The sequence below is a fragment of the Oryza brachyantha genome, chromosome 5, assembly GCF_000231095.2.
Source record: "Oryza brachyantha chromosome 5, ObraRS2, whole genome shotgun sequence".
NCBI lineage: Eukaryota > Viridiplantae > Streptophyta > Magnoliopsida > Poales > Poaceae > Oryza > Oryza brachyantha.
The window spans coordinates 18550867-18563816 of record NC_023167.2 but is presented as its reverse complement, the minus strand read 5'-3'; the positions used below and the strand labels follow the sequence as shown (position 1 = coordinate 18563816).

At 42.3% G+C, this 12950-nt stretch overlaps 1 protein-coding gene across 1 annotated transcript; it reads left to right on the top strand.

Moving 5' to 3' along the window:
• The first annotated feature begins 3193 nt into the window (after positions 1–3193).
• Positions 3194–12910, top strand: LOC102704064. The gene is made up of 9 exons (XM_040524396.1): positions 3194–3304; positions 3436–3562; positions 4756–4890; positions 4974–5420; positions 5491–5554; positions 5716–5855; positions 5935–6246; positions 7076–7370; positions 9584–12910. The coding sequence occupies exons 1-9, from the start codon at positions 3285–3287 to the stop codon at positions 12316–12318; spliced, it is 4275 nt and encodes a 1424-aa protein (XP_040380330.1). The 5' UTR covers positions 3194–3284; the 3' UTR covers positions 12319–12910.
• The last annotated feature ends 40 nt before the right edge of the window (positions 12911–12950 follow it).

Genomic DNA, 12950 nt, shown 5'->3' with positions numbered 1-12950 from the left:
GTAAAATCCAGTCTAAATTTTGGTAGTTCAAATTGGGGCTTACTTTGACCGTGATCCTGAAATGAGCGGAGCCAGGGGAGAGAGACTGACCTGACCGGTTGAGGCTCGCTGGTTTTCTCTGGCCGAAGCGGGAGAAGAACAACTCGATCTCGTCGTCCCTGGAGCGCTCGCCGCCTTAGCTCGCCGGAGTGGAGGAAAGATGCGCCGCCGTAGACGGTGAATGCAGGGATGGATCATGGGTTGCGCTGGCCGAGGCCGGAGAAGAAGGCCTTGAGCCGTTAGCCCTCGAAGCCGTCCCCTAGCTCGCCGGAGCGAGGCGGCGCATGAAGCGCTGCGTGACTTCATCACCATCGTCAAGATCGTGCAAAGACAACCGATCTCTTTGGGCACCGGCGCACCGCCGGCGATCGGTGGGCATGCCGGCCGGCCGGCCGGCCACCGTAGACATGAAAACCGACCACGATCGTGATCAAGCATGATCGTAAAGGAAGAAATCTAACCATTTCTTGCGTTAGGAATCTTGAAAACAAGAACCTTGCCGCCTCTGGTTCTCTGTCAACGAAGCACCGTCAATTTTCATTTTTTTTTCCTTTGAACGATGAATCTGGAGAATTTTACGTGAGTTCTTCAGATCATCTGGTCGTTGTCTAATCGTCGCGAATCTCGGTGGTATGATGAATGAGTCTCCATTGATTCAGCAAACTGATGAGGTCACACGGCGTGATGGATGAATGAATGATTATATGGCATGACGCTAGCAATCAAGTGGATATGATATCATTTTATTTGGCTGCACCAAAAAGAGGTCGTCTTTAAAATTTATCTACGTTACCATCGACCAACTTGCTTGACTTTTGAATACCAAACTTTACATGCCGCTCCACAGACTGCTCGTCCTGTAGTTTAGGCTGTCATCTTTTGATTTTTTGTTGGAAAAAAAAGATAAACATCGTTTTTACAAATAAAAAATAATTTGTGAATAAAACTTTTATATATGTGTTCTTAGCAATCTAAAAGCAAACACTGAAAATAAGCTATAGTGAAAAACTACAAAATCAACTCTAAATTTAAGAAATTCTAAGTTTGGCTGATAAGTATAAGCAAAAGCGAAATGACGAGGATGTTAGATCTAGAGATGCTAAAAAATTCCATCCAAATTTCTTTATTAGGGATTGCCAACTAGATTTTGATATGTTAATTGGTTCATCTTTAAGAGATAACTAAAAGTTGACTGAATAAATAAAAGTAGGTCCATCTAACTACACAAACAAAAATCACGCACAACCATGCGGGCACGCATCTCCCTACCCCTCAGCCCCAGGTGCACGCTCTTAAGAGGTGTTTGGTTGCATGCCTCAAGTTACCAAGTCAAATTAAATGTGTGTCACACGTTATTAATCAGTTATTTGTTTGATGCCACATCTATGACTAACCATACTTAAACATGTTAGAGGACCTCACTCCTTAAAATATTGAAATGGAGCATGTTCGGCACTTGAGATTTAGAATATGCAACTGAAAATATAGCACTATTGGATGAAATGTGATAGCTGGTAACAAAAGCTGAAGCCACAAATAGTGATTTTTTTTTACCAATAAAAACCGGTCTGAATATCTTGATGTTCTGAATATGTCATCACCAAATGCATGCAGTTCCAGAATCCATCATTCTTATCTTAATCTTATCACACTTCCAATGGCACGACTTTCTGAAGAATCGGCTCATCTGCACTACTTTCCAATTTGTCCATTAACTGAGACCAAGCAGCATTCTTGCCCACACTAACTCCTCTAAATTCATGCACCAACTGGTGTCATCTGCCTGAATCGTCAGTATTCATACGCACCTTTTGCACTCAAAAATGAATTTCTGCAATGTACGGATATCAAACAGTAGTAAAATTTCACGTCGCTTAAGCAGTTATGCTGGCTCTGAAAGTCGGTAGTTGAACTTTTTTGTGTTGCAAGATACTATCTGACATTTGGGCCCTTTTAAAAGTCACTTTGGTTTTTCTATATTCGATTTTTGTGATAACAATTTGAGAGTACAAACGATTGAGTTAACTATTATAAAGTTAGAATTTAGCTTTACAAATTAAAAACTTCTATAAAAAAAATTACACGAAACATATCTTTTATGTGCTTCGAGAGCGTGACAATGAAAAGTCTAAAATGTTAAGAGGAAAAGAACATGTTGTGGTAAAATTTTGTGGATATTTAACTCGAAAAGAACATGTCGTGGTTAAATTTCATGGATATTAAACTTTATTCATATCATACACCATTCATGTTTTTTTAATTAGAAAATATTGATATGTATTGCACTCTTCATTTCCGACCAGCTGTATTCCATTCCATCCATTCTCAGATTCTCCCTTAAAGGTGGTAATGGGCAGATACCTGATAGATACCACAACCACATACCCACCTTCACGAAATAAAATTTCACCCACTGGATTACCCATTTACATTCATGGGTGTAATTTTTTCCCATACCCATACCCACGTGGATATTTTTTACCCACGACTAATCCACAACCAATTATTACCCACGATACAATAAAAATAACAATACAAAATCAATATCAATTGTAGTTTTGTGCTATAATTTAGCAATAAATAATGAGTACCACAAAAGTAGTTGGCTAAAAGTTTACCATATAATTAGAATTTTTTTTATGTTGGACCGAATTTTTATAGGTAAATGATATAATTTATTTTTATTTATTTTAATGGGTACTCATTGGATGATGTATATGGATATTACCTACTCATACCCAAACCCAATTATCCATCGGGTATAAAAATTTTTCACTAAAATATCCATGGGTATAAAATCTAACACATTTAGCTATCCTAATGGGATAAATATCCGTCGGATATCGAGTAATGGGTCCTATTACCGCCTTTATTCTCCCCAGATATATTTTCACCTGACGTGGCACGCACGTGAACGATGTGGGACCGCTTGCCTGCTAAAATGCGAGCCGGGCCCACCTGCCAGTGGCTCCCCCAAAGCGCCAAATTATTTTTCACGTGGATACCTCCAAAGCTAACTTTTTGCTCCGAAACCCACACCGCCACGTAGGACTTATTTTTTTTCCCCTTTCGGAATTGATTTGATGATCGCAATAAATAGCTTCGTCTCCCTCACTCCCTCCCCTTCACCCAACCCGCCCCCCCCCCCCCCCCCTCTCCTTCCCCCTCCCCCAAATTCTCCTCTCGCCGGAACCCTAGCGGGGGCGGCGATCGATCGAGCGGCGGTCGCATTGGGCGCGCCGCCGATGGCGACCCACGCCCCCAAGTGAGTCTCCGCCGATCCGATCGGCCGCGCGCGCCGCTCTTTGTTCCGTTTCCGCGATTTCCGTTACGGTTGTTTTTTTTTTGACGTGGTTTGTTGTGGTGCGGTTGGTGCTCCGGGTGGGTGGGGTGCAGGGGCTACCTCTGCGCGGGGAGCTCGTCGTTCGATGATCCCGACGTGGTCGAACTGACACCGGCGGCGGCCGCGGCATCGGCGGGGGGGTGGAGCTCCGGGGGCCACCAGAAGCGGAAGCGGGGTCAGGTGATGTGGGAAGATGCCTCGCTACCCCCTCCCTTGTTTGTGGCGCATGATTTTTGGTTGTGTTGGAATTGGAAGCGGTGGGGGTGAATGGGGCGCTTGATTGCTCGATGCGGGAGGGAGGATGGGGTGATCATTTTAATGGTTACGTGCTGATTCCAGGTTATGCGATTGACGCAACGTTTTTTTTTTTTTGTTGCTTTACATAGCCTAGAAGTATTATCTGGACTGATTGGCTGTAATATGCTAGGGAATTTCCTTAGAATCGTGTGGGCTGATTAAGTGATGATCTTTGACTGTGCCTGGAAATGGTTGTGGTGGACTGGCTGTAGCAGTTTGATATGTTGAATTTTGACCGATATGTGTTCAATTTTGTATATCAAGTGGGGTTTGTGGCTTTTGTATGGTGTTAAGTAGGGCTATTTTTGTAGGATGATTGTTGAATTATAGTTTATGATTGCAATACTAAATTTTCTTAGGGTTTGATTGTATTGAAATGCCTGGTAAACCAAGCAGGAGAGAAGCATTATGGACTGTCTAGACTTTAGAGTAACATCCTGTTTCAGCCTTTGTAATTATGGATTTCAAGTAGTTGAGTCCTGATTCATGATGGAATTACTAGAACTCATGTTGAAGTAAATCTAGGGTGGGGCATCTTGGGGATTTGAGTGGCATTCTACCATTTCACTGCTTAAGAAAAAGAAATCCTTGTTTTATCTATTATTTGGAGATCTTGTGAAATGTGGTGTTCACATGTGCAATTTTTTTTCGGTTCCAGAGTGGATGAGCAGACTGAAAGTGCATGATCATTGGATTATTCTCTCTGTCTGTTAGGTTATTTGTCCAATTATTTGGTGCCTTTCTCTAATCTGGTTTAGACATCATCTAGTTTAGAATTTGCAGTTAACCTAGGGGTGGTATGTGATCTGGTAGTAGAGATTGGAAACTAAAAATGCATGTCACCTGATTATTCCGCCCGGTCTGTTGGGATGTTAGTTTAGACTCCCAACATACATAATGGGGGCAAATATGAAGAGGAAAACTTAGCAGTTACCAAGCCAGCTTTTGTTCTATGAACTCGGCATTGCTGTGTTTTTCTGCATTATGATCATTTTTTTTTTGCTTGTAACAATTTTGGAATAGTATGTTATTGAAATCTTAAATGGTTGGCTTGAGTTTCTTTATATGCTGAATAGGTTGTTCCTCATGAAGTAATTGAACTTGATGGCGATGACGATCCTGATGGAGTTGTAATTATTAGTGAAAAATCATCAGTTGATAAGAATAAGCAAGCTGTTGGATATCCTATAGACTGGCTAAAGCATGCGAATGTGAGTTTCCTCATGTCTTCTATCTTCTTTTTGGGTTGTTGTATGCCTTGAGTCTGACTTATTTTCTGTGGTAACAACTCCAGAGTAGTTTGGCTGGTGAAATTGCTGGGCCAAGTACCTATACGCCAAAAAACCCTGATATATTATTTGGTGGCCTTAAAATATTTCAAGAGAACCCAGTTTACAACAGTACTGATGAATACACTTATGAGCCATTTGAAGAAGATTATGCTTATGATGAAGATGAGTACGATGATTTTGATTATGATAGCGCAGTTTATGAAAGTGAATATAACTTCAGTTTGGCTGCCAAGTTTGATGATCTGGATATCCCTCCTGGTGTGGAGGCCTCTTTACCGTGGCTGCGGAGGACTGCAGAGGAGATGACAAATAAGACCAAACCTGTGAACATTTTGGATGATAGAGTTGATGAAAAATACAATGCATTTAAGCAATTTGATACTGTTGATGATCACAGCGATCATTATTATTCAAAGCCAGAGTTAAGAAAGGTTCATGTAGTTAAAAAGGTAATGGTTTTTTGTACCTTCTGTCTATTCTTTTTCTTGCTAGTCCAATACTAAGTTTTCCTGTTGACAGCCTTCAAAAGAATGGGCAAAGCGTATTCAGCATGAGTGGAAAGTTCTAGAAAAAGATTTACCAGGTAATTCTGCTGCTTCATATACTCTTTTTTTTTTAATGAACGGCTATTTGTACAGTGTTTATGCTAAGTGCCATGCATCATGTGATCATGCCATTGGCAGATACTACATTCATGAGGTCCATTTATGATTATTTACTTGGGTTTCTGTCCAAAATTTACAGATACTATATTCGTGAGGGCCTATGAGGATAGAATGGACCTGCTTAGAGCTATTATTATGGGACCAGCAGGCACTCCCTATCATGACGGTCTCTTCTTCTTTGACATCTACTTTCCTCCTCTTTATCCAAGTGTGCCTCCAGTAAGATTTATTGACTTAATGAGCATCAATAATGTTTTGGCCAGCTTTAAGTACCATGCAATAATTTGTAACTATGCAGCTGGTGAACTATCGATCTGGTGGGTTGCGGCTTAATCCAAACTTGTATGCTTGTGGGAAGGTGTGCCTTAGCCTCTTGAACACCTGGTCTGGTAGCGGGTGTGAGATGTGGAATCCGTCCAATTCAACAATGCTACAGGTCCTGGTCTCAATTCAGGCTTTGGTGTTGAATGCCAAACCTTATTTCAATGAGCCTGGATATGCCAAACATGCTAACACACCTCATGGGGAGAGGAGTTCATTAACTTACAATGAAGATACTTTCCTGCTATCCTGCAGGACAATGTTGTATTCTCTGCGAAATCCACCAAAGGTATAAATATGAGTCTGTTTTTATCCTAGTACCTGGAAATTATTTCTTTGTTTTCGTTATAGTACTACAGCTGCTCAAAACCATAATGTGGCATTGTCAAGTTAATACCTGACATTTTACTCGTACTGTAGCAGACATGCAGACATGCACTGTAAAATCTCTCATGTTTGAGGAATATTTCCTCCATTAAATTCTCCTTGCAATATCATCTCAGAATATCATGTTGATGTGCTCTCTTTTTTGCCCTCGTATGTTCCTTTCATCGGTATTATTTAGTGGTAAAGATTTACACAATCACACTAACCATTATCTCAATCATTTTTTAGACATTAACATTGTGATCATTTCCTTCTAGTTTTTGTTCTTATAGTTTCCCTGTTCTCCATGCTTAACGAACATACGCCACATACAAATAAATGGAGTGACTTATGGGGAAACTATTGTCGTGCTTGTGCAGTTGCATGCCACGGGGTCCTCATTATAATAGATACCTGTACATCTAGTGAAGAATTTATCTTACTGATGTGGTTTTACAGTGGAAGGGCCTCATTGTTTCGTTCAAATTAAGTATAAGCAAACGGCTAATTAACGATAAAAAATAATTTGTGGTTAAAACTTTTATATACATATTCTTAGTGATCTAAAAAGAAAGTCTGGAAAATAAAGTACGATGAAAGAACCCCAAATCAACTCTAAATTTAAGTTTTAAAATTCGAATTTTGGTTTATAAGCCTAAACAAGGAGATCAGGGGCAAAATATCTGTTGTTATCTGTTATTTCAGACCCTACCTTCACAGTTGCAAATTTAATATGTATGCATTTTCTGCAGCATTTTGAGGATTTTATTGCTGGTCATTTCCGCAAGTATGGCCACAGCATCCTGATAGCTTGCAGAGCCTACCTTGACGGCGCCCAAGTTGGGTGTCTTGTTGGCAATGGAGTGCAGGATGTCGATGAGGGTGACAAGAGCTGCTCAGCGAGGTTTAAGACCGCGCTGAAAAGATTATTTGAGGAACTTCTCATGGAGTTCACTGTCAAGGGAGCAGACTGTGACAAATTCCTAGCTGAGAAGGCGAAGAAATCCACGGCTTCTAGAGCTCCAGCAGACACTACACTGAGGCTATAAGGAGATAGCCTCGCGTGGTTCATAAACGGGAGTAATAATCTCGCTTTTGAAATAGGAGCCTCAACTCATTATGCCCCCGGAATCTAAGTCTAACCGTTTTCTTAAAGTAGCCTATGTAAATACCCTTGTAGCTGCCCTGGTAAACATAAACAACATACCCGTGTTTGTCTTTAGGGGCAATATATTCTCTCTTTTTTTTTGAAATAGAATGAGGGTGTCATCTATACCTGCGAAGCCTTCATCCGCTGTGTATGTAATTGACGCCGCATCTTGGACTTCCGAAGAAAGAATATCTTGAATTTTTATCAGCAGATCCCTGCTTCTACGTTGGGATTATCAGCTAGATTATCAGCTGGTTTGTGATTGTGCATGCATGGTTCTATCCAATCCTAGTCTCTACTGCACGGGGTGCCCACTTCGTTGTTGATTTGAAAAGCAAAGAAAGAAGTATAATACGCCTGTCTTCTTTTGCTTAGCTTTTTCTTTCACGCATACTGTCCAAACTGTTAAATGATATTTTTTTATTAAAGTTTCTATATAAAAGCTTATCATATCATATTTTTAAAGTAGATCTTCAATTTTAAAGCAGTTAATTCCATCGTTTATAACATTAAATAGTTATAATAAATCAAATAATCTTTTTATCATCATTAAAAAAACGTAGCCTACCACAATTGATGTGGTTCGCCGTAAGATTAGTGAGGACAAGTGCTCAGGCAAGATATAGTTGTTTATACGTTGACAAAGAAGTGCTCATAATGTGCTGTTTTATTATCACCTCCATCCCCGTCTAGCTAATAGGAACAACTGATAATGGTTTTCATAGGGGTAAGGCCCCGTTTGGCCTAACTGCTCTCGTCAAGTTTACTGCATTTGCTGGAAGCAACCACTATTAGGTATCGCTTTGCTGGAAGCTCTGTGCAGCTGCAGTTTGATGATATTTTATCTTAACTTCTTTGGTACAATTCACATTTGTTTGATGAGATTTGACCTCTTAACTCATGCTCAGTCCCAGATGGCAATGAAATTGGATCATTCATATCCTTTTACTGTATTGACTGAGGTCATTTTTTGGTTTTTTATAAAAAAATAAAATGACGTATTTGTAAATAAAAAATAATTTATAAATAATATATATATATATACACGTGTGTGTTTTCTTACCGATCTAATAGCATTTGACGGAAAAATAAATTACAATGAAAAAGAATGCCAAGTCAATTTCAAATTTAAAGTTAAAGTTAAAAATTTAAATTTTGACTTATCTCCGTAAGCATGCGTGAAAAGACTATGATGTAAAATGTTGTACGGACAATTCCGAAAAGTTGGACTTTTCACCATCTAAACTATAAACCTTTCTAGAAAGAACCCTCACAACTAAAGAGTGTCATATCTGGATATCTCTGAAGTCTCAACAACTAAACACATGTACCCAGAAAGTAAAATATGACCCGATCCAGTACGCATTTATGCTAATCAACAGATTATAAATCATTTAAAAGAAAATGGGCTATGCCTCGACACCGGTTTAGACAGAAATAAAGTCATATTTAACACTTTGCCGATTCAGAGGGGCGAGATTTGCCACTTCATGAGAGGATGTTTGTGGCAATAATTAAACTTGTTTGAGACATAGTGGCACAAGTTAAATGCCCTGCTACCTGTTACTACCGAGTGATGCTGCGTGCCATTACACCAGTGTGTTCAGGGTTTACAAATTCATCTAAATTTCGTTTGAATTTCACCGCCTGAAATTCACATCTCCAAATAAACCGTATTGTTTGAGCCTACTCGGACAGATTCCACAGAGAATGGACAAATATCCACGTCTTTTCACTTATACTTATGTTAAATATTAAAACTTAAATTTAAAGTTAGTATTAAGATTTTTTCGTCACGGTTTGGTTTTCAGCATTTTTTATATCAATAACACGTATATAAACTTTTACTCGTTAATTATTCTTCTAGTTCCTTTGTCGTAAACTAAACAAACCCAGTACTAAATACAACACATCCTATTAATACAAATATAGACAAAATCTCATCCAATTTGTAACACTGGGACATATCTCATCTAAATACTCGTTTATTTTAAAAAAATGGATGCAATAATCGTTAATAAACAGTTATTTTTTGCTTAATTTCGGTGAAACAGAAGTTTTGCTCCCACGCGGTAACCTTCGTCCTCTCCATTTCATTTCCAAATTGGAGCAGAAGTGGAGATCAAGTGGAGATCTCACTCCGCCTCCCAAATGGCGCCACCGCGTGGCGATCCAAACCCTAACCCTCTCCTGCTCGTCGCCGTACTCCTGCTGATCCCGGCTACGGCGGCGGCGGCGGCGGCCTACTCGGATCACTGCCACGGCCTCCCCTCCGCGCCGGACCTCGCCGGCGGCGGCGGCGGGGGAGGCGCTGACCCGGCCCCGGTGCTCCGCTCCCTCCAGCTCCCCACCGGATACTTCTCCGGCGGCGGGACGCGGCTCTTCGGCCCCGACGCCTCCCCCCCGCCCCGCTCCTTCTCGTTCCTCCCTTCCTCCGTCGTGCGCACGACCGACGCCTCCCTCCTCCACGTCTCCGCCATGCTCACCATGTCAGGCGGCCGCAGGAGGCCGCCATTCGGGGGGCGCCACCGCCTCTTCGAGTACGACAGCCAGGCGCCACGGTTCCGGCCCCGCCTCCCGCGCTTCGTCGGCCGCCGGGGCTCCATCACGTTCGGCCTGGAAGGGTACTACTCGTCGGCCTCGGGGGAGCTCTGCATGGTCGGAACAGGCTCCGGCCGCACCGCCGACGGCACGGCGGTGAACCTCTTCTCTGCCGTGCTCCGCGTCCGCTACCCCGGCCGCGCCAACCTGACGCGCCCCTTCGTCACCGGCAGCCTCGAGAGCACCGACTCCCCCGGCTTCTTCGAGCCAGTTTCTCTCGTCGCTTACGCCGAGGAGGGCTACTCGTACGCGGAGAGCGCCTCCTGCCCGCCGTCGCCCACCGGTAGGCTCGACGCCCTCCAGCTGTTCGAAGGTAGGAAGTTCTCATGTGCCCACCTCAGTTCGCTCTTCAAGGCGCCATTCAGGTTGGATTACAGCAATGGCAGCGAGTCAACCGCTTCCTCCCTGGGGATTCACCAGACGTTCATGTTTATCAACCGGATGCGATGCGCCGATGATGGCGCCGTGCGAGCATATGTGGTGTTTTCGAACCAGAAAGATGCATCATCATACTACTTTATGCTTGGTGAGAAGGCCATGGTTGTGGAGGGTTTCTGGGACGAGAAGAGGAGTAGACTGTGTCTGAAAGGATGTTACGTTGTGAATTCGGGACCCTCCCGTGCGGATTTGGCGGTTGGCGAGTGTGGGATAGGGATGAGCTTCTGGTTCCCAGCAGTGTGGTCACTACAGGAACGGAGCTTTTCTGCAGGGTTGGTATGGAATGCGAGCCTGAAGAGTGGTGAGGCCATAGCTGCAAGCTCCAGTACAATACCTCCATACTTTAGGGGCAGTCTTTTGGGTCTGAAGTATAACTACACCAAGGTTGATGAGGCAAGGAAGTATTATGAGAACTATGGTTTGAACAAGAAGAGAAAGGGTAAGTTCCCTGATAGCAATTCATATCGGGACTTAACATTCAGGTTCTTCTTGCAGAAAGGAGGGGGTTCTGGATATGCGTCACCAGTCACAATTGGGTCAATGTTATATGATGGGAATTCGTTGGTTTCTCCAGACCATTTCTTAGATAAAATGACGGAGACAAATCAAAGGTTGCTTAATGTCAGCTATGACATTCACTATGTTGGGAATTGGTCGTTAGAAACATTTCGTCGTCAGCATATCTCGGCAGAGGGTGTTTATGATGCTAAGACAGGCTCCTTGTGTATGATTGCTTGTCGGGTGGTTAATATCTCGTCGGACTGTGAAATTCTTGTAACTGCTCAGTTTTCCTCTTTGGATGCAAAAGTAGCACAGCACGTGAAGGGAACAATTAGAAGCTTGAGGAAGAAGACTGACCCTCTTTTCTTTGAACCTCTGGACATTGCTTCGTATGGGTTGTACATTGACCAAGTGGATGAGTCGATATGGAGAATGGACTTGGAAAGCACCATGGCACTGATCTCAATGACACTATCCTGTTTGTTCATTGTTGTGCAGCTGTTTCATGTCAAGAAGGTTCCTGAAGCGCTTCCTGCAATGTCAATCACCATGCTTGTAGTTCTCTCTTTGGGTTACATGATACCTCTTGTACTGAACTTTGAGGCCCTCTTCAAGAACAGCAACAAACAGACTGTTCCACTTTCAGGTGGTGGTTGGCTTGAGGTTAATGAAGTTATGGTGCGAATCGTTACTATGGTAACCTTTCTGCTTCAGTTACGGCTTCTTCAGTTAGCATGGTCTGCACGTTCTGCAGATGTTAGCAAAGATCAGTCATGGGCTGCTGAGAAGAAAGTGATCTGGATATGCTTGCCGTTGTACATTATAGGTGCAGTTGTAACTTGGGCTGTTCACATGAGATCTAACAGCAACCGAAGGATGCTTAGAAAAATTGCTCGCTTACCCCGGGTTAATAGACATGCATTCTGGGAGGACCTTGTGTCATATGGGGGATTAATACTTGATGGGTTCTTGCTCCCTCAGATTATCTTGAATGCATGCTCAGGCTCCAAAGTAAAAGCACTGTCCACAGGATTTTACATTGGAAGCACCTTAATTCGTGCACTACCTCATGTATATGATGTGTTCAGGGCTAATCATTTTGTGCCCAGCTTGAGACCAACTTACAGGTATGCAAACCCTCATGATGATCTCTTCAGCCTCGCATGGGACATTGCCATACCATGTGGAGCAATACTGTTGTCGGTTCTTCTGTACTTTCAGCAGCGTCTTGGAGGTGCTTTCTTCCTTTGTTCGAAGAACAGGAAGTCAAGTGAATATGAAATGGTTTCAACAGTCAGCTCCTAAGTATTTAACAAGTTTTACATCCGTGCAAGAGAAATGAAATGGTTTCAACAGTCAGCTCTCAAGTCTTTAACAAGTTTTACATCCGTGCAAGAGAAATGTAGAGAAGGATTACATAGGCTAAGAAATAGGTGCTTCGTATCATGGTCAATGTTTGCTTTTACATACTTGCCTGGTTGAAGCAAATTTACATATGAAAGAAGATAATTCTGGTTGGGCATTCAGCGATAATGTTAAATGTGCTCAATTCCTTTCTCTGCATTTACAATTACACTTGTCATTATTGTGGCATTCAGAGGAAGACGGGGTGAATCTGTCCCATGAGAGCTTCATCTACTCATCTGCGTGAAGTTATGGCTGGATAGTGATTTTTGGGTAGTCATTGCATATCTTATTCAGTTGCCCGGGTTGGTACGATTCACGGGCCATGTGATGCATATTCAATTCGGTGTTTCACTGCTCACCAAGTGACCATTGATTTATTTGCCGTTGCCTGTACGTTGCAAATTTGTAATGCGGTACTGAGTATAAATATAAGTGTTGAAAGCAACAACGTTTGTTAGAACCTAGAAGCTTGAAAGTACTTTACGCTCGCGCATCTCATAGGAATTTACAGGAATATAGCATACATCCTT

Coding starts and splice junctions, on each gene's coding strand:
- LOC102704064 (XM_040524396.1), top strand. CDS start 3,285: ATGGCGACCCACGCCCCCAA. Junction 4,891..4,973: donor ACTGGCTAAAGCATGCGAAT/GTGAGTTTCCTC, acceptor TAACAACTCCAG/AGTAGTTTGGCTGGTGAAAT. Junction 5,856..5,934: donor TTTATCCAAGTGTGCCTCCA/GTAAGATTTATT, acceptor GTAACTATGCAG/CTGGTGAACTATCGATCTGG.